Raw genomic sequence first — 23019 nt, 5'->3', positions numbered from 1 at the left:
TTTTATTTTTTAAAAATATATATTTATTTATTGATTTCAGAGAGGAAGGGAGAAGAGAGAGAGAGAGAGAGAGAGAGAGAGAGAGAGAAAGAGAGAAAGAGAAACATCAATGATCAGAGGGAATCATTGATCAGCTGCCTTTTTCACGCCCCCTACTGGGGATTGAGCCTGCAACCCAGGCATGTGCCCTTGGCTGGAATCGAACCTGGGACCCCTCAGTCCACAGGCCAACGCTCTATCCACTGAGCCAAACCGGCCAGGGCTAGGCTTTATTTTTTAGAGCAGTTTTAGATTTGCAGCAAAACTGAACAGGAAGTACAGAGTTTCCATATACCCTCTGTCACCACAAACTCATAACTTCTCCCACTATTAACATCTTAAACCAGAATAGTACATTGTCAGTCAACAACCATAGATGGACACATTGTTACCACCCCAAATTCATAATTTATGTTAGGGTTCACTCTTGGTTGTACATTCTATGGGTTTGGACAAGTGTATAATGACATGTGTCCAGTATTATATTTCATACAAAATAGTTTTACTGCTCTGAAAATCCTCTGCGCTCTGATTTCTTATATCTCCCTTTTTCCTAACCCTTGGGTACCACTAATCCTTTTACTGTCTCCATCGTTTTGCCTTTTCTAGAATGTCATAGAGCTGGAATCATATCATATGCAGTCTTTTCAAATTGGCTTCTTTCACTTAATATTATGCATTTAAAGGTGCCTCTATGTTTTTACATGCCTTGATAGCTCATTTCTTTTTAGTGCTGAAGTTCCATTGTCTGAATGTACCACAATTTATTTATACATTCACTTATTGAAAAATAGCTTGATCACTTCCATGTTTTGGCAATTATGAGTAAAGTTGTTATATATATCTATGTGTGGGTTTTTGTTTGGACCTACATTTTCAGCTCATTTGGGTAATACTCAAGGGGTTTGATTGTTGGATCATGTTAAGTGTATATTTTGTTTTGTAAGAAATCACCAAACTGTCTTCCAAAGTGGCTGTACCATTTTGCATTCCCATCTGCAATGAATGATGGTTCCTGTTCTCCACATCCTCATCAGCATTTGGTGTTGCCAGTGTTTCAAATTTTTGCCATTCTAATAATTGTGTAGTGGTATTTCATTATTGTTTTTATTTTCAATTTTCTAATGGCTTATGATGTTGAACATCTTTTCATCAATACTTATTTTCCATCAATATATCTTCTTTGATGAAGTGTCTGCTAAGGTGTTAGACCCATTTTTTTAGTTGGGTTTCACATTTTCTTAAAATTTCTTTTGTTATTTTGGATAACAGTACTTTAATAGATACATATTTTCTCCAAGTCTTCTTACTCTCCTGGTAGTGTCTTTCACACAACAGACATTGTTAATTTTAATAAAGTCCAGCTTATCAATTATTTCTTTCAGGGAATCTGCTTGGTATTGTGTTTGAAGAAGTCATCACGATACCCAATATAACCCACATTTTCTACAGTGGTCTAGGAGTTTTATAATTTTGCATTTTACATTTAGGTCTATCACTCATTCTGAGTAAACTTTTGTGAAGGGTGTAAGGTCTATGTTCAGATTGACTTTTGGGGCATGCAGAGGTCTAGTTGTTCCAGCCCTGTTTGTTGAAAAGACAGTCTTTTCTCCATTGTATTGTCTTTGCTCTTTTGTCAAATATCATCTGACTATATTTATGTGGGTCTATTTATGGATTCTCTATTCTGCTCCATTGATCAATTTTTTTATACTTTTGCTAATACCACATTGTCTTTATTGCATAGTTGTATCGTAATTATTGAAGTTGGATAGTGTCAGTTTTCTGACTTTTTCTACTCCATCAATATTGTGTTGCTTATTCTGGGTCTTTTGCTTCTCAATATAAATTTTAGAATCAATTTATCAATAGCCACAAAATAATTTGCTGATATTTTGATTGAGATTTCATGGTGTCTATGGATCAAGTTGGGAAGACCTGACATCTTGATGATATTGAAGCTTCCTATACATGAACACGGACTATATATTTATTTAGTATTTGAGTTCTTTAACCAGAGATTTCTAGTATTACTTATATAGATCTGTACATAGTTTGTTAGATTTATACCTAAGTATTTCATTTTTGTTTGCTAATGTAAATGCTATTATGTTAATTTCAAATTTTACTTATTTATATTGGTATATAGAAAAGTGATTGGCTTGTATATTTAGTTTGTATCCTGCAATCTTTCAATAACTAGTTATAGGAGGGTTTTTTTAAAATTCTTTTGGACTTTGTACATAGACAATCATATTATCTGTGAACAATATCAAATTCATTTCTTCTGAATCTGCATTTCTTTTATTCCCTTTTCTTGTTTTTCTGGGTAGCTAGGTTTTGCAGTTCAATGTTGAAAAAGGAGTGGTAAGAGGGTAAAACCTAGGCTTATCTCTCATGAGTAAAGCTTTTAGTTTCTCATCATTAAGTATGATGTGAACTATAGTTGTTGTTTTTTTGGTGTGTGTGTGTGTGTGTGCATTTGTGTTTTTTTTCTGTAGTCTTTATCAGATTGAGAATTTCCCTTTATTCCTAGTTTTCTGAGAGTTTTTATCATAAGTGGGTGTTGGATTTTGTCATGTTTTCTGCATCTATTGACATGATCCTTTGATTTTTCTTCTTTAACCTATTGATGTGATAAATTAAATTGATTTATGAATATTGAACCAAGATATCTAATTTTTATGACTTAACAGGGCTTCCAATGAATAGAATAAATTAAACCATACCTGTACATTCTGTATCACATTTTAAACATTAATAAATAGATGTTTTGTCTCATTTTCAACAACAGAAGATCCTAATAACGAAATTTTGCCACCTTAAGTGAATATCATAGAGATTAATTGCAGACATTTCCATATAACAAATTGCATGTGTTTCTACTGGAAAAAATCAGATAACTTCTATTTAAGTGTAGAAGGAAAATAGAGCATTATTGTGGAAGTTTCATTAAATTGAATAGCCTTTATAAAGTTTTTCTTAGTAAAGCATTTCTATGACATACACATTATTGGATTTCTGATAGTATTTGTGCAATTTGAGGTGATAATTGTTGGATGTGAAAGTTCTAAGTAAATACTACATGTAATAGCTGAGCTATATCAACATTTGATTGCAACAAGTCCTTTGGGCTGCAAGACAGAATTTACATCACTGGAGATTATTTTAGTCATAGCCTCTACTGTTTTGCACAGTATAATTATAGAGATAAGCTATTTACATTAGAAAGCTAATAAGGGATAATCAGATGAAGCTGTATTCATTCTGGAAAATATATGTAAAATGAAAGCAATGTGGTGCAAAAATTGTTAAATGATTTTAATTCCTCAGAAAATCCAATGTTCACAACCCGAGCTGCACATTATAATCACCTGGAGAACTTGTGGAGGAAAATAAACCAACAGACAAAGACAGTGCAGTGCTCGGGTCCCACTCCCAGTGTTTGATTCAGTTGGTTTGGGGTCAGGACCCCACACTGACAATTTTAAAGAGCACCTTCAGACGAATCCTTGTGCAACCAGGTTGAAACCAATGATCTACCAAGTGATATAGTAAAAGCAGACATGATGAGGTGGTGACTCATAAAATCTTGCTCATTTTGTAGTTTTCCAGAAGCAGGTGTCCCAACTTAAACATTTTCTATGCCTCTAACTGCTGCTCATTCATCTGGCAGATTTCTTTTTGCCTTCTCCTCATCACTAGCATGCTGTGGAAAAGAGGTGAAATGTGGAAATAAGATTCCTTCCGCCTTATTTCTCATAAATTGCTGTTGTAAAACTTGAGTGGTAGAGGAGGTAGGCAAGTGGGAATTGAACCAAAGGCTGAATAAAAATTTGCATCAATTTCAAGATTTCATTACAAAATAAAATCTTGCCTCACTCCATTAGTCTTTAGCTCATTAAGGTTTGAATGCCTAAGTAAATCATGATTATCATTTAGGAACAAAAACAGCATAATAGTATCTTAACACTGAGAACCAGTAAAGAAACATTGATAAAGTAGGGTTTATTGATACAGGTTTACATCACAGAACATTTGGTTTATGAACAGATTAATCAATGTATTTGTTTACATTTATTTATTTAACTTTTATAAATGTGTGTTTTCGACAGCAGGAACTTCAAATAAAAAATTTGGCAACAATGTGGATCCTGATGTATATTCTTCTGCTGTTGAAAAATTAGGGGAAAGCAGCTTTTCTGAAAGACATTTCAAAGAGAAAAGTATAATCGATATGGAATGTAATCAAACTCTGAATAATTCCTGCATATCATTTGTGAATAAGGATTCTTTTCCAACGGTAGATTTAGAAACACCTTCCATTAAGGAGAAATTGTCTCAAGACATCAAAGAATCCTTGGAATTTAGCAACTTTCTGGAGAGGCCAAACTTGGAAGATTCAAAAAGTACAGAGTCACCACTGGTAAATTTCTATTATGTTTGTTATATTAACATTTTTATAAGAAACATCATAAGAAAGTTTTATACTCACACAATACATTCTTAAATGTTTCTTCCAATTGAAGTTAAAATGTACTACCATATATTATCACGAGGTAGTTGGAGATTGAGTTATATGGGAAAGAATGTTAATGACTTACAGGACATCTCTAATATGGTAAATGCCATGATAGTAAATAGCTTCTATAACAAATAAAACTTTAAGGCCCATCTCATGCACCGTATTTATAGTGCTGTTACCTTTCTAAATGAAATTTTTTGTTATGAATATTTTAGTATAATAAATCCTTTCTAGATTTTTACTGTATAGTCACTGGCTAAAATGAAATAAAGGCATATATGTAGATAAAGTCAGTTTTTGTGGCTTAATGTAAGTATAGGAGTTAACGGTATCTGTCAGGAACATGGTTAATAAAGAAATAGGGGTGAAGTTTGTGTTTCTTCTTAGGAAAAATGGCAAAGTAGCTATTGGCAATAATTATTGCATTACTACCAGATTTTAAAACTATATTTAAATCTCTGTTCTACATACTAAAAATGTTAGGTAATAGTGATTATTAATAATAAACTCTTGGGAAATTGAGCAAGACAAATGTTAAATTCTTTGGAAATGGGCAAGTCCAGCATTTTAACAACCCTTTAAAGTCATTGGAAATGAATCTCTATGGTGCCTAAACTGAAGGTGGTACCAAAAATTCGGACTGAATATTGAGCTGCTGCTACTTCTGTTTGGAGATTGGATTTCTGTGCCCACTTTGTTCCTTTTTAACGTGGCAAATTGTAAGGTCTCAGCCTTAGCTCCCTAAAAGTCTGCTCAGTCTCTGAAGGGCTTTGCCAGGAGACACATTCTCTCCCCTCTTCCAATGAAGAAAACAATTGATCATAGATTGAATTTGTGCAAGCAGAACAAACAAGAACTAAACTGACCAGTTTCCACAGGGCATCATGAAGAGGGCTGGTGGCACCTGCACATGCAGTGTGCTGTGTTAGAGGAGAGGAATCCTGAGCAAAGAAACCCAGTTCTCTTACACTGGGCATAGGCCTGGCTGACCTTTGCCCTCGCAGGAGACATGGTCTTCTGTTAAAATAAATAAAATGGAACTATTTTTATTAACATGGATACATCTCAAGAATATGATGTAAAAATTGAAATGTAAAAGGGTACATAGAGTTTGATAGCACTTTTGGAAACATTTACAATATGTAACTTTTTATGGATACACTCAAATCTAATAATATTAAAATATAATTAGAAAAGAGAATGTCAACTTCAATGAAATAATACAATTAATTTATAAAGATTAATATATATTGTGGTATAGAAATTTCTTATATGTGGAATCTAGTGAATAAAATAAACTGGACAAAATAGAAACAGAGGCATGAATACATACAACAGACTGACAGCTGTCAGAGGGGAAGGGGAGTAAAGGGACTGGGTGAAAGAAGGTGAAGGGGATTAGCCAAAGAACATATAGGCATAACACATAGACACAAACAACAGCCAGAGGGAAGGGGGCGAGGACTGGGTGGAGGTGGGCACAGAGGGTCATATAAAATAATGTCAATAATAAAATAATAAAATGAAATAAAATAAAGTGTAATTCAGTTATATGTTCATTATATCTCAATAAAGCTGGACAAATAAAACAGGTAAATCTGAAGCAAATCTTTAAATTACTGATATCAAATTGTGTGATCAAGTTGAATCATGTGTTTTACATATCTATATATTCAAAGCATTTCATAATTAAAATTTAAATGTTAAAAAAGCTACTAATTATATTTTGATCTCTTATGATACTATTAGAGGCCCAGTGTATGAAAATCGAGCACTGGGGGAGGGGGGAGGGTCCCTCAGCCTAGCCTGTATCCTCTCACAGTTCGGGAGCCCTCAGGGGATGTCCGACTGACGGCTTAGGGGAGTGGGGCTAAGCCATCAATCAGACATCCTTAGTGCTGCCCCGGAGGTGGGAGAGTCTCCCACCACCGCCACTGCGCTTGCCAGCTGTGAGCCCAGCTTCTGGCTGAGTGGGGCTCCCCCTGTGGGAGCGCACTGACCACCAGGGGGCAGCTCCTGTGCTGAGCGTCTGCACCCTGGTGGTCAGTGCGTGTCATAGCAACTGGTCATTTTGCCTTTCGGTCGATTGGCATATTAGCCTTTTATTATATAGGATTGTAAAAGAAAAAAAGTGTTAAATGGTTACATCATAGAGAACAGTGCTTTATAATCTACTAATGACTACAGGAACTGTTTTTATGCTCCTCCTGCCCTAGTAAAAGCCATTCCCTGAGTAGAAACTACTTGGACATTTGTTGTGCTCCAGTGGAAAATTCAAGCGTGAGCAATAGGGATAATTTTTAGTAGTGGCATTACTTAACTTTGAAATTGACTGTATGGCAGTTCATTTTGCACTTCAGTTTTCAGAAATTGAGTTATTCATAAAGCTGGGACCACCTATAAGATTAAGTACTAAGTTGTAGAGCAGCAGCAGTGAGATAAAGTCAGGTGCCGGGAAGAACGTGGTCTAGTCAGGAGCTCTTGGTCTGGTTCTGAAACAACCAAGTTAACTTTGTGAGTTTGGGAAGAACAAACTCACTTTCATTGCTCTGCTGACCAAGGCTTTTAAAAAACTTTCCAGATTTGTAATTGTCTAATCCAAACATGAACTCCACTATGGCTGAAGGGGTTCTGTAAACTGGTTTCAGTGTCTGGGGGAACCAGTGAAGATATGAGTAGAGTGGACTTGGACTTATCTTTGAGTGAGATGATTTATTGGTCACTACTTGGTTTTGTACATTTTAGCATTTATATGATTTATAAATTTGAAACAAGTTAAAATAATTTCTTTTGTGTTGGTTACCAGCTTGAAACAGTCCACATTAGGGCATTCATTAGATCCATTGGGGAACTTTTAAATACTGATAGCCACTCTGATATATTGTAAGCCCATCTGGAGCTCTCACTTCAAATCTCTAATCTGTTTCTTACTAGACTCATGTACTTTTTAAAAAATATATATATTTTATTGATTTTTTTACAGAGAGGAAGGGAGAGCGATAGGTAGATAGAAACATCGATGAGAGAGCAACATCGATCAGCTGCCTGCTGCACACCCCCGGCTAGGGATGTGCCCACAACCAAGGTACATGCCCTTGACCAGAATCAAGCCTGGGACCCTCAGTCTGCAGGCCGACGCTCTATCCACTGAGCCAAACTGGTTAGGGCTCATGTACTGTTTAATCTCATTTGTACTCTTCCTTAGGATGAAAGCATATAAAAAATGAGTTCATAGAGTGATAGAGTAAGTCTAGGCATCAAATGAGATAGACTTATATTCAAAACCTAGGTGTGCTACTTTCGAGCTATATAAACTCAAATTACATAGCTTGTTCCTGCCTCAGTTTCCTAATTGCTTCATGATGAATATTTTGTTAACTTGAACTTTGTCTATGACCATGGTCTGATCAGATTTATTCCCTTTGACATTTCATCTTTGAAATGATATTATTTATAGAAAAAGACACTAGTTCAAAAAGCACAGCATATGAGAGAGATCCTGTTTTCCATATAATGTGTGTTCAATGACATTGAGGGGAAAAAATAAAGGAAAGAAAGGAGAAAGGAAAATTTTGTTTCATGAACTTCTGTACTCCTTGGTTTGATGGCAACTTTCAGATAATTACTGTAATTGTGGTTTATACATTTCTCAAAACTTATTATATATAAATGCTATTATTTACTAGAAATTAAACTTGAGGAGGGCAGAATCCATCCCAAGAACATAGTAGGTACTCAATGAATGAATGTGCTGCTTTGTGTTGATGAGATAAATAAACTTAATTTTGTTGAATATTTTTTTTCCTAGTTGTTACAAGAAATAGCCCTCAGAAATAAGCCTATTACTGAAAAATATCAAGGACTCGAAAGATTCTTTGTTTCTGATAAAAACAAAAGACTCGACTCGCTGCCTTCTCATAGTTTAGAACGCAGACCTTCCGGTACTAAGGTAACAATTGCAGGTAAATTCAGACATGAGATCAGTTGGCCTGTTGACCAACCTAACAATTTTCTGACACATTTTTTAAAACAGTCCATCTTCATCTTAGGAAATATTGGGCAATTCTGTTCAACGAATACAATCATGATATTCTTCTCTAGCTGAAATTATTAGTCCCGTGTGAGTTGCCACATATTTATATTGAAGACAGCTATCAGAATGAGAGATAACATGACTATTATGAGACTGGGGAGAGATTATTTTTAGAATTTAGAAATGTGTCCCTTAATAAACTATGGAATATAAATCTTTTGAATCAATTTATTAACTAACGAGAATTATATGGTGATTCTTAAATGTCAGCTTAAAGGAAAATCCCAAAATCTCAGGATCTGTGAGATTTCTGAGACATATCTATAATTTTGTTTTAAAACTAGATTTTGGTTTCACGTGAGTTCTTAAGATTCCTCTGTATTCAAATGTGTTTATTCACATACAAACAATTATGCTTTATGTAATATAGTTAAATACTTCTTACAATATTTGTTTCTCTTCAAACATGTATAATATCTTTGCAATTTAGAGTTTATTTTTTTCTCTTTATTAAGCTATGTGAACCTAATGGTTTTTATTGTGTAATTATGAGGTTTTTTCTTTCATAATATATACCAAACTGTTATAAATGTTCCTTCTTTAGCTAAATATTATCCAGTAAGATAATATAGTTTTATTAACCAATGTCACCCCAATAAATTCAATGCTAATAACAAAGAAAAAGAAATAAAGCGACAACATGAATTTTTCTCCTTTACAATGTATATAATTGTACCATTTTTCTATTTAAGGAGACAGAGACTGGATCCCAGACCAGAGCATAAGTCCTAACAGTGCAGTTGCTTCGGGTGCTGTGCAGAGTGGCCAGAACCCACCATCAAGTAGAACACAGCAAAAGATGGGTGAGATGGACTGTACATACTGGACAGTGACATGTTGGTGATTCTATTAGTTTGACTTTAGCAGTTTACCAGCCACCTGAAAATTAATTTTTGCAGTGTTATAATTTAAACTTAGTCATTTTAACTAACTGTCCTATACTTTTCTCCCCAAACCAAAAAAACCTAGAGTTGTCATTATTCCTATCAAACACATACACACACAAACAAACTGAGTTGCAACCTTACTTATTTGCTGTAGCGATGCATTGGAGCATAATGTTCTAAAAATGTAGCTCAGGATATGGTGTATACTTTGGACAATCCTTACGTACTCAGTGTCATTATGCTCTGAGGAAAACTGTATTCATACTGGGTTTTGTGTACTTCTCCACTTGGTTTATATGATGGTCAGATATAGCCATTTACGTAATGAAAGGCTTAGGCTAAGATTACTGCTGAGATACCTCTATTCTAAACCTAATGTTGAGGGTGTTAACCTGGGGCTCTTGATTTAGTTCACTTACTCTATTCTCTAAACTAAATAATTGCAAGATTTTCTTTTGACATGTTGAATGTGTGTTGCAATATTTTCGTAGTGAGTATATGCAGAGAATTTTGACATTATTCCAATCAATAGTATTATTAGTTCATTTTTGTTATCCAATAATACCTGCTAAAGTAAGTTTGATTTATGCCGAACTTTATGTGAATTTGCAGTAGATAACTGATGAATTAAGGCAAGTCAACACAGATGTGTTGACTATGTTAACACTGGGCTGGACTAGGGGATAAAGGATGCATCAGTAAGGTTCCCTGAACAATTTAGGAGGGACACTTGAAAAAAAGGGCTTTTTGCCTTTGTCTGAAAGCCATCTTAAAACCAGAAATTTAATTACATATAATTTGTACAGATATGTAAGACTTATATGTCTCCCTTACCCTAATCCTATGATGAAAGCTCCTTGGCTAGATTAGATATTTTCCATATGCATTTATGTTATGAAACTGTCAGACATGAGATATTTTGAGTGCAAAAATCATCCACTTATGACAAATGTTTTTTGGCTCTATTGTTAGGTACCCATACTCATATCAGAATCTAGATCATCTTAAAAAATTCTGGTTGCTTCCTCCTGCGTCATTCAAAGGAAATGTTCTAAGTCACGATATATTGATGAACACAAATTCACATGCAGCATGCTCTGAGAAACTTGTTACTAAGACAAATCTTCATACATAATTACCCAAATGCCTTTAAATATCCATTTGGAATGGTCAGTTGAAATCAATAATTTACTATTAAAACATCTGTGAGAGCACCGACTTCAGGCCAAGTACTACCAGGCACAGGTGATATGAAATAGCCCTCCTTCCCGTGGCCCCAGAGCTCAGTCTAGCACAGAGGTTCTCAGATGTCAGTGGGAGCAGAATCATGGGGGAGACCTATTGTAATATGACTGTCCTCACCTCACTCCTAGTGATTCCGATTCATTCGGGTTGAAATAAGCTCCAGGAATTCGCATTTATTTTATCAACAGCTCCAAGTTATACTAATATAGTTGTCCCAAAATCATATATTGAGAAAACTGCTATATAGATATATAAGCATCAATTACATCATCTCTAAGTTTTATAAAAAGACTATGAGAGACATACTTTTGGGGATTGAAGTGTAATTAATAATAGTTATAATAGAGGTAGGTACCTGTGCAGTCTTTTAGGCTTGGCAATGGTAAAATAATTGTTTTGCCACTGAAAAGTGTAGATATGCAAGGTATTCGAGACAAAATGACATTTCAGCCAAAGCTTGAAGAATTCATAAGATTCACCAGTTAGGAGCATAGAGAAATGGCTTTATGGAGACAAAAATGTCTTTATCAATGGCCTTAGGTAAAACAAAATTTTCCTGGCTGTGCCATAACTTGTGGAAGTCTTACATTCTGAACTGATGCCAGTATATAAAGGAATTCCTATTTCTGCAAGATTTTTTAGATTTGTGACTGTAAAACACGATAGTTATGAGAGATATGTGTGTTTACCAGCAAGTCCATTGATTCTACCCACCTCCTCCTAAAACCTACTCCTAGTCCTCCCCCAACCCATCTTTCCATCTCTGTAAATGGCACTGCCTTCCAAACATTGCTAAGTCTGAGCCCAGAGAATCATCTTGACTCTCTTACTCATCACATCCTATTTATCTGTAGATTCTGCTGTTTTCAGCTCAAATCTAACCACTTCTATCTGCTCAAGATGAACCCAAGCCAGTTGTTCATCACCTCTTACTTGTCTCCCCAAAATTCACTTTTGCCTCTTCATAAAGCTATGATTAATTTCCATCAAATTCTACTACTTATAGTCAGTGAATGAATTATTCATATTTGTTGTCATAAAATTATTTATAATTTATAGGGAGTGGATCCTATTTCCCATAAATTTAAGCCATAGGTTGTATCATGTCAATCTTTCTGCTTAAAAGCATCCCATATCCTCTTAGAGAAGATTGAGAAAAATCATATTCCTTACTGTGCCTCACACAGCAGCACCTGTGTTGGCCCTGCCCGTCTTTTCTAACTGCAGCTCCTCCCACATGGCAGCCCCACTGGCTTCCTTTCTTTTCTTAGACAAGCCACACTTTTACCTTATGTCTTAGCTTTAAACGGTGCTCTTCCCTCTGACCCAGGATGCTCTGAAGCCTTCATCTCCATCTTCATATCCTCATTCATATGATTGATTCTTTTCCATTATTCAGTCTCAGCCCAGAGGCTGCCTCCTTAGAGAGAGGCCTTCTCAGACCACGCCATCTATTTAATCCTGGTCTCTTGAGTCCCTTAATCACATTTACCTTCCTCATAGAACCTATCACTAAATGAAATTATTTTCATTTACTTGTATATTTTCTGCTGATCCCACCCATAGTTGGAAAAAAGCAAGAACCTAGCCTGTCCCGTTCATTGGTGCATCTTCAGTGATGGAACAGGCCCTGGGTCATTGTAAGCACGTAGGCAGTGATTCTGAATGTGGGAAGCAGGAGCGCAGGACTGTGTGTTAGTCTGGAGGGCAACTCGAGGGTGGGGCAATGTCTGATTCACTTAGGAATAACCTGGATCCTGACACAGTGCCTTGCAGTTTTAGGATTTGACACATGATTTTGAAATTGAATTGGATAGGGTGTGAATTTATAAGCTCTCAGAGTAGGAAGGGATTTAAGACATTATTCTGTCCAACTCCTTAATTTTACTGGCAAGATATGAATTTTCATGTCTCAGGTCAGAAGCTGATTTCTAATTCTGGGAGACGAGACAGGTTCTTGCTTCCCAGTTTAGCATTTTTCCACCAAACCATGCTGCTGAATAAAATATCCATATGTGTTTCAAGAACTGCTGGAAAACACATTTCTATGTTTTATGTACAAATTCTCAGTAATTTACACAGTTGAGCAAGAATATCAATAGACAATAATGTTTTTCAACCTTTGTTCAAGAATGAAATATTGGGTCTTATGACCAGAATAGAAATTGTTACTGAAACACTGTGCACAAACCATGTTGCCTTGATGATGCTTCATCAATTCTAATTTGTAATTAGAATAGCAACCATGACTATTGTTGTTATTCAGTGAGTGATTCATATTTTCATATTCCTATCGGCATTCTTGTGCCCACTAATATAACCCAAAGGCATCCTTCAATTTTATCTTTCCAATATTTGGCGTGGTCTCATTAGTAATCATAGAGCATATATTCTTCAGCTAATACCAAGGGCGATTTCATGTGTTATATTTAGAGTCTAACTGTCATCAGTGTTAATCTATAATTTCCCAAGATTACATTGCCAGTGATGGCACAAATTACTCCTAAAGTAATTTCTTATATTTATAATCTACCAATGGACGGTAAAAAAGTATGGAATGATCCCTTCAATAGTGGCATTTTTCATTAATGCCAGCCTTAACTGTGTCTCAAATCTTAACCCTACCAATAACATTAATAAGCTTATACAATAAACATGAAAGAGAATGACATACCCACCTACATGAATAAAATAAATGACTAAAGTCAAGGACCAAATTAGAGCATCTTCTGTCTCTGCATGTTGGTTACTCTAAATTGCATTTTGAATGTATTTTCATTAAGAAAGATGGTCTGTCTCCTTGCTGTGTGCTAAGCATAAGTCTGATTCATTTCTGGTATACTTTTATTTTTTTCTCAATTGGGTTCAATTACCCTCAAGTATTGTGGCAACCAGATGTTGTTATAAGAGTTCGGAAAGTATTTGTACTCTCCTGAATTTTCTGAAGGACATCTACGTTATGTCAAAATGTGTTCACCTCGTATCTATCTGTGTTGGCAGAAGTCCAGTTCTTGCTAATAAATCTTTTGTTTGTTTTATTTTCATAAGCATTCTAAACCCCTTTAAATTTTATTTGACTCCCCGAATAGCTGCAGCAATCCTGAGAAAGAACAAAGTAGGTGGGATCTCAATACCAGATATCAAGCTGTATTACAAAGCCACTGTTCTCAAAACTGCCTGGTACTGGCACAAGAACAGACATATAGATCAGTGGAATAGAATAGAGAGTCCAGAAATTAGCCCGAACCAATATGCTCAATTAATATTTGACAAAGGAGGCAAGAACATACAATGGAGCCAAGATAGTCTCTTCAATAAATGGTGTTGGGAAAATTGGACAGATATATGCAAGAAAATGAAACTAGACCACCAACTTACACCATACACAAAAATAAACTCAAAATGGATAAAGGACTTAAATGTACGACAGGAAACCATAAAAATTCTAGAAGAATCCAAAGGCAACAAAATCTCAGACATATGCCGAAGCAATTTCTTCACTGATACAGCTCCTAGGGCAGTTGAAACTAAAGAGAAAATGAACAAATGGGACTACATCAAAATAAAAAGCTTCTGCACAGCAAAAGAAACCATCAACAAAACAACAAGAAAACCCACTGCGTGGGAAAACATATTTGCCAACGTCATATCTGATAAGGGCCTAATCTCCAAAATTTATAGGGAACTCATACAACTTAACAAAAAGAAGATAAACAATCCAATCAAAAAATGGGCAAAGGACCTAAATAGACACCTTTCAAAAGAGGACATTCAGAAAGCCAAGAGACATATGAAAACATGCTCAAAGTCACTAATCATCCGAGAGATGCAAATCAAAACAACAATGAGGTACCATCTCACACCTGTCAGAATGGCTATCATCAACAAATCAACAAACGACAAGTGCTGGAGAGGATGTGGAGAAAAAGGAACACTTGTGCACTGCTGGTGGGAATGCAGACTGGTGCAGCCACTATGGAAGACAGTATGGAGTTTCCTCAAAAAACTGGAAATGGAACTCCCATTTGACCCTGTGATCCCACTTCTAGGAATATATCCCAAGAAACCAGAAACACCAATCAGAAAGGATATATGCACCCATATGTTCATAGCAGCACAATTCACCATAGCTAAGATCTGGAAACAGCCTAAGTGCCCATCAGTAGATGAATGGATTAGAAAACTGTGGTACATCTACACGATGGAATACTATGCTGCTGTAAAAAAGAAGGAACTCTTACCATTTGCAACAGCATGGATGGAACTGGAGAGCATTATGCCTTGTATCTTGTATGCATGCATCTGAGCATAACCAATGGACATAAGACACTGGGGGGTAGGGGAAGCCAGGGGATTGTCAAGGGTGGGGGGAAAAAAGGACACATATGTAATACCTTTTGTAATACTTTAAGCAATAAAAAAACCAAAAAACAAAAAACAAAACAAAACAAAAATAAATTTTATTTGACTGAAACCTAGCACAATACAGATAGATGGGTGTGGTTTTCTCCATAGACCTATGCTGGAAGCCAATTCCAGCATGTCATAATTGCAAGAGTTTCATTGAAAGGTTGATGGAACTTGGGGACTCAATAAGGGCTGAGTCACATATGTTGTCACCTGTTGGGAATGGCTGATGGCCTTTCCCCAAACCTGAAAAGGGATGGATTGCTTGCTGCCAGACAGCTCAGGGCATCTTAATCTACATGTTATTGCCTCCTACTGTCCAAACACCCGAACAGCTGTAGGCTAATTTCCCCCAATCTGACAATGCCTCTGTATAGGAAACCCTGACCCTTTGACGTGTATATCTCTGCCTTGCCTCAGGACAATTTGTGTTAATAAAAAGCATGGGGTCCTGAGACAATTCCTTTTAGCTAAGCTCCTTCTACCCCCAAATGCCTTTCAAAATTATATTTCGTCTCTGGACTCTTTAAGTTATACACGGCCCCCTTCTCCAGATTGCTGAACCCTTCTTGATGCTGGAACAAGAGCACCAATAGACCTAGAACTTTTGATTTATGTAGGTGAATTGTTGTTACATGCACTGACCTGTGCTTCTATTGTTGTTCCTATCACTGCTTCATTATGCAGAAATGAATGGCAAATTTGCTTTATAGATGGCTATGGATAAAATATTGATTCGTTACATATTATAGGTAAAAGGGTAAATCATTTTTAAATTCTTGCCATTAAAATAATTCTTAGGGATATGTACATTTATTTTTCTTAAAACATAGGCAAATTTTTGTCAGATATTTTTTTTTTCCAGAATAGTTTCCAAACACAAATAGACACAAAAGGTCAGGATCTTATTTTAATTTATTCATAATTTTATTCCAACAAAAAGTGTTTTCAAAAATGATTTCTGAAGTGTTTATTAAAATTGATGCCCTTTGGGACTTACCTTAGTCAGTTTTAATTGCTTAAATAATTACCCACTGCATTAAGATTCTTCTTAGGGTACTAGCTACATTCAGAGTAGATCTGTAAATTTAAAAAAATAACTCAATAGTCATAAATATTTAATACATGCCAACTGTCTTTAGCCTCTCTTCTGAATTTTACATTTTCCTTTGAGTCAATAGATTGGGCATAATGCTATATGGCATATGTTCAGTCAAATCATAATTTTTATGATAATGACAATAGCACTTCTCTAAAGATTTTAATATTTTACACAATGCCAATTTGTGTTAAGGGAATGCAAGCTTATCTTCTAATATAAATAATTTATACTTAATATAAATATATTTATCTAAATCAGAACAGTGATTCAGTATGGTTAAAACTTTACCAGTTCTATGCATTTCTAAATTTGTACCTTGAAAATTCCCTTTATTAAAGAATCTTGGAACGGTGCCAAAGTATAAATTAATTATGTTGTATTAATATAAAATTTGAAGGGATTATTTTCTTCATACTATGAAAGAGACACACTTGTTGAAGAAACCAATGAAACCAACCTTTGAAGTAAATCAAGCCCTGACTGCCCTGGTAGAACACAGTGATAACCTGACTTAGATCTGTGCTTCCGGGACTTTTCCACTGAGTGCCCCATAAGGCAGCAGCGGGTGAACTCATGTTTAGGGAATTAGAGATGTGTTCTCACTTTCTTTAAAGCCTATACTTTTCATTTTTTAAAATAATATATACTAATCTATTTTGTCTTCATCTTTGTTCTTTTTTTAAAATGTATCTTTATTGTTTTAAGAGAGGAAGGGAGAGGGAGAGAGAAATAGAAACATCAATGATGAGAGAGAACCATTGATCAGCTGCCTCCTGCATGTAACCCACTGGGGATCGAGCCTGCAACCCAAGCATGTGCCCTGACCAGGAATTGAACCGTGAGCTCCTGGTTCATAGGTTGACACTCAACCAATGAGCCACTAGGGCCGGGCTCCATGTTTGTTCTAATATAAAAATAAATTACATGCCACCAAGTAAAATTGGTTCACTAGGAAGTGGTACCATGATTATCCTTGGGTTGTTTTCCTCTGACAAGGCACAGTGTGGTATTGTCCTAGAATTTAAGAAACATGCACAGCAGTTGCCTAGGAGATAGATGATATAAGATTGAGTGCTGTACTGGTCTGGAATTGACTTAGTTTGCAGATGTTTTGCTTTAGTTAATATTAAAATTATTTAATCTTTTTCTGAATATAGAAAAATTATGAAAAAATTACCAATAAGTGTTTTTTATAACATGGGAAAAGTAATTTGGGATTAGCAAATTATGGATGATAACCATAATTTAATTTTTCATACACTCTCTTGCATGAACTGAACTGCTCTAAGTTTAGGGGGCTGGTATTTTGTATCTTTAAGCACGTATTCAGAAATTAAAAAGTAGTTGATTTAATTTTTTTTTTCATTTTAGGCAAGACATCACAGAGACCTTCAACAGCAAATTTACCACTTTCCACCTCTGTTAAAAGAAGTTCCAGCTGTAATTCCTCCTTCCATCCTCCACCAAGAAGTGCCCCGGCTCAATCATTATCTAGAGCTGCTTCTGAAATTTCAGAAATAGAGTACATTGATATTACTGACCACGATGAGCCTTTTTCAGACAACACTGCTGACCAACAAACCTTCGACAGTCTGGAAAAGGAATTGAATGGGCTGAGAAATCTTGCAGGTAATGCTGGTGTGTTTTTTCCACTGTAGACAATGTTAACTCTGCCCTCTGCCTGATTCTTCACATCCTGCTCCAAGAAAACAAGTTAACAAACAAAATGTCTTTTCCTTTACCTCTTTTAACCATCCAAGTTCTGTGTCTGTTTTCTTGAATATCACTTGAGGTCACTCTGAAAATGTTGTGTGTGGATGCCAGCCACACAAGAGATGGTCCCCATAGGTCACACGATACCTAGTTCCATTGTCTTGCATAAGAACCTTCATGTGGATGGGGGGAAAAACTTGTTCTTCTTTCTGCAAACCCACTGAGTGGCTAATCTCTGTAAGCTGTATGAAAGCTGCTGTCCAACATCCCTGTTGGAGAATTAAGCTGTCAGATGTTTTAAAGCAGTATTTCTTAAGCTTCACCTTATACAGAGAGCCTCCGGGGATCTTGTTAAAATGCAGGTTGTGTCTCTGTATTATCTGGGGACGGGCCCGAGATTCTGCACGTCTAACAAGTACCCAGTTGAGACCGATGCTAGTAGTTGGCTGACCAGTTTGAAGAGAAATTATGTCTGTGCATTCTACTTCCTAAACCTCCGTGGATGGAGAGTAGTAAATCATAGCCACATTCTTGAATTCACAAAGGTCTGGCTCAGTAACAAAACATCAGGGGAGGAAATCTTAATATTCGTCAGAAAGTTGTTCACTCAGTTTGATGGAAGCTGCTGCAAATCTAAGAGGCAGGCCAGAAACTTCTCAGGGCCTGTGGATTCCACCCATGGCTCCTCCCTTGGTTGTTTTAGTGATATTTACCTTAGAATAATGACTTTGCTGTTTTCCTAAAAAAGGCTACATCTTGGCTTTGAAAAATTCAAGCAATACAAAGAAATACAAAAGAAAGCCTAAATCCCCACAAAATTTTACTATTCTGAAAACAACTATTATTAATATTTAATGAGCTTCATTTTAAACTTCTCTGCTTATATCATAAACATACATATAAGAACTTATAGTTAGGAGGATAGATTATAGGAAATACAGTAATAATTTTTTAAAAATAAACTTATATTCTACATAATTGTTTTTAAAGTTATAAATTTATTTACCCAATATAATAAAAATAATTGAACTGAAACTAAAGGAAATTGTACATTTCAAATAAGTTTTTTAACACACACACACACACACACACACACACCTCTTTTTTTTCCCCTGAACCATTAAAGAGGAAGTTATAAACATCATGATCCTTTTACAAAAAAAAATTGGGGGTAATAAAATATAAGAACTCATTTATTTCTTATTTTTAACCACATGTAATTATAGATAGCATTGAATACATCTCTGTTATAGTGATATTATAACTTTTCATTTTTTCAAGGTATCCTTTTATTTCTTCTTTCTTAATGAAAATTCTTATGAATTAAATGATCAGTACCAGCATTTTTGCTATGACGTCCCAATTTTGTGCCTTTTTTATCTTCATCTGAGGAAATGTTTATTGATTTTGGAGAAAGAAGAAGGAAATCCTTTTATTTCTTCTTTCTTAATGAAAATTCTTATGGATTAAATGATCAGTACCAGCATTTTTGCTATGACTTCCCAATTTTGTGCCTTTTTTTATCCTCATCTGAGGAAATGTTTATTGATTTTGGAAAAAGAGGAAGGATTCATATGTTTATATGTTTATTGATTTTGGAGAAAGAAGAAGGAAGAGAGAGAAGGAGAGAGGGAGAGAGAGAGAGAGAGAGAGAGAGAGAGAAAGTGAAAAGCATGATTGGCTGCCTCCTATACATGCCCAGACCAGGGATTGAACCTGCAGCCTGTTTAAAGTATGAAATTAGTGGATCACAATTTTCCCCCTTGCACTTGGACATTTCTCTAGTCTTCTGTCTCTGAATATGTGCTAGTTCATCCCTTAGCACAGTTTTCCTTTTAAATTTTGTTTGCTTGAATGTGATTGTCAAGTAGGTTTTCCCCTAAGTAGGGCTCATGGTAGCTCAATTTCTTGAGTTTTTTCATGCTTCAGAATGCCTGCTACCTTTATATTTGAATGGCAAATTGGCTGAGGGTAATTTCCCTGGATCACTTTTATCTTAAACCTTGTACATACTGACTCATCATGTTCTGGGCCTGAATTCCCCTCTGAAGTAGTTTGAGGTCACCTTGATTCTTTACTTCACCCTCTCTCTCTTCTTTTCTCACTGGATATTTGAAAAAAAATTCATATCTTTGAAACTCAGTAACTGAACGAGGATTGTTTCAGTTTTAATAATCCAGCCTTTCTTAAAATAGAGGGTTCTCTTTCTGTCTGCAAAATAAGTTCCTCTTTATTTTCAGAGAAATTTTCTGCTATTGTATATTTAAATTGCTTTTCTGTTCCATTTGGTTTTCTCCTGCTGAGAAACCTATTTTGTTTATGTTGGATCCTCTTTGTACAATGCATTTACTTATGTTTTCTTCAACTATTTAATCCATTTTTTTAAACTTTCTTTGAATTTACTGTGATTCTCTCAAGGGTAGCTTCTATGTCAGAGTTACAGTTTTCAGTGGGCTATAGGCTATTTCTTATTGATCAACATAATAAATTAGCTCTCTAAAGGAATTGCTTTGACTTGCTTTAGTAATTCTTTACATTGGTATAATTTCAAACTTACAGAAAACTTGCAAAAATCATACAAGGAAATTCTGTATATACTTTATCCAGTCACCACCGGTTTGTCTTTTGCCCTCATTGCACATAGGTAAACACACACACACACACACACACACACACACACACACACACCTCTTTTTTTTTTCCCTGAACCATTAAAGAAGAAGTTATAAACATCATGATCCTTTTACAAAAAAAAAATTGGGGGTGGCATTTCCCATGAACAAGGACATTCTCTTACACAGCCATAGTAAAATAATAAAAATTTGGAAATTTAACATTTATGTAATAGAGTCTCTAATACATAGTGCATATTTAATTTTTAAAAATTGTCATGATGTTCTTTATAGCTTCTTTTTACCTGGTACAAAATTTAATCCGGAAACAGATCATCATTTGATTTTTTCCTTTTTTGCTATCTACCATGTTTGATCTTTGACACTAGTTTTGCTCTTTTTAAAAATAGTGTTTTTGCCAAGCTGGTATTGCTCAATGGTTGAATGTCAAACCATGAACCAAGGGGTCCCAGGTTAGATTCCAGGTCAGGGCACATGCCCAGGTTTTGGGCTCGATTCCCAGTAGGGGACATGCAAGAGGCAGCCAATTGATGTTTCTCTCTCATGGATGTTTCCTTTCTATCTCTCTATCCCTCTCCCTTTCTCTCTCTCTAAAATCAATACTAGTAAAAACATATTTTTAAAAAATAGTGTTATTATTACTTTTTGTAGCCAAAAGACTGATGGGAATTTTCTTATGGTCTTGATCTGTTTTCTACGACATTTGTCTTTTATTTAATAAGGAGAGGTGCAGTGTACAATATTCATGCACTGGGGGGCGGGGGGTCCCTTAGCCTGGCCTGCGCTCTCTTGCAGTCCGGGACCCCCAGGGATCAGGCCTAAGCCAGCGGGTGGACATCCCTCTCACAGTCCAGGACCTATCGCTCCTTACCGCCCGCCTGCTCACTGCTCCTTAGCACTGTGACGGAGGTGGGAGAGGCTCCCGTCACTGCCACTGTGCTTGCCAGCCATGAGCCTGGCTTCTGGCTGAGCGGTGCTCCCGCAGTGGGAGTGCACTGACCACCAGGGGACAGCTCCTGCATTGGGCGTCTGCCCCCTGGTGGTCAGTGCACATCATAGCGACCAGTCATTCTGGTCATTTTATTGTAACAGTCAGGTAGCCTTTTATTATAATGATTCTTTGCATGCTATGGATTTGTGGATTCTGGTTTGTTTGTTTGCATAGCTAGTTGCTATCATTTCTTTGTATCTTACTTGCCCATACTCATTGTGGGTAGCTTTGCTCATATCCTCTGTCTTTTCTGATATAGTGAGAATCCATTTTTCTTGAAGTGCTTTATACCTGCACTGAGATCTGTCAGTTTTCTCTTTGGAGCTATACTTGTGGGTTGACTATTGCAGTCTTCTGTATCCTGCTAGCACAAAGTCCCGGAGAGGATAGATGAAGGGCTGGGGAGCTCAGCCTCCTTTGTTGGAGGATCTAGGTTCTCTTATCTTTTTTTAAAATTGTATTAAATGGCAAATTTCATTGAATCTGGTTTCAAGTGCATTCTGTCCCTGTGGGGACACCTATAGGTTTACAATTTACTTGCCTCTGCTTGTCAGTACTGGTGATATTCTCATATTCCTATTATTAGCATATTGGGTGGGAAGAGGGTTGGGGTGAACAGCAGTAACACTCAGCTACATCTCAATTAATCTTCTGTTTATGTCTTTGCTTGCCCCTGGTCAAAATTTATTATGTCAACTTGTAGCCCTTTCTTTGTGTGGTTCCTCTTAGTTTTTTAAAATATGTTTTTATTGATTTTAGAGAAAGAGATGGAACATCAATGAGAGAGAAACATTGATTGGCTGTCTCCTGCATGTCCCTTACTAGGGATCTAGCCCCAAACCCCGGCATGTGCTCTGACCAGGAATGGAACCTGGAACCTCCTGGTTTATGGTTCTGTGTTCAACCATTGAGCGACACCAGCCGGGCTGTTCCAATTTTATTTTAATTTTTCTGCTTTTTCTATCTATTTCCTTATAAGTTGAGGGAGGAGAGTTTATGATTCATCTTTACCCATCTGCCCTTCATTTGCTTTACTCTAAATTTCTAAAAATCAAATGTAAATCTTCTGGAAGGTAATACACTGAAGGCAAATTGTAATATAAAGCATGTCTGGTCTGACCTGGGTCTAAAGGGATAAGTTTTTAATCAGAAAATAAAGGGTTTCTTCTTTTGATAGATTGATAAGTTCCATTATTTACAAATGAAATCCAGTACTTACAAACAATAGTCTTATTGTATGTGTTTTTCTAACCACTGAGATTTTTTTTTAATTTTTTAATATATTTTATTGATTTTTTACAGAGAAGAAGGGAGAGGGATAGAGAGTTAGAAACATCGATGAGAGAGAAACATCGATCAGCTGCCTCCTGCACACTCCCTACTG

At 36.0% G+C, this 23019-nt stretch overlaps 1 protein-coding gene across 1 annotated transcript in view; it reads left to right on the top strand.

The window, feature by feature from the left end:
* The window catches only part of ZBBX (zinc finger, B-box domain containing), a 100632-nt gene that overhangs the window by 68269 nt on the left and 9344 nt on the right, over positions 1-23019 (top strand). Inside the window, exons 14-17 of the mRNA XM_005886538.2 lie at positions 4155-4465; positions 8373-8526; positions 9350-9460; positions 17670-17927. Of these exons, the coding sequence (XP_005886600.1) occupies positions 4155-4465; positions 8373-8526; positions 9350-9460; positions 17670-17927 (834 nt within the window). The remainder of the gene's footprint in view (positions 1-4154; positions 4466-8372; positions 8527-9349; positions 9461-17669; positions 17928-23019) is intronic.

This window comes from Myotis brandtii, unplaced genomic scaffold, assembly GCF_000412655.1.
Source record: "Myotis brandtii unplaced genomic scaffold, ASM41265v1 scaffold99, whole genome shotgun sequence".
NCBI lineage: Eukaryota > Metazoa > Chordata > Mammalia > Chiroptera > Vespertilionidae > Myotis > Myotis brandtii.
This window is presented reverse-complemented; position numbering and strand designations above follow the sequence as displayed.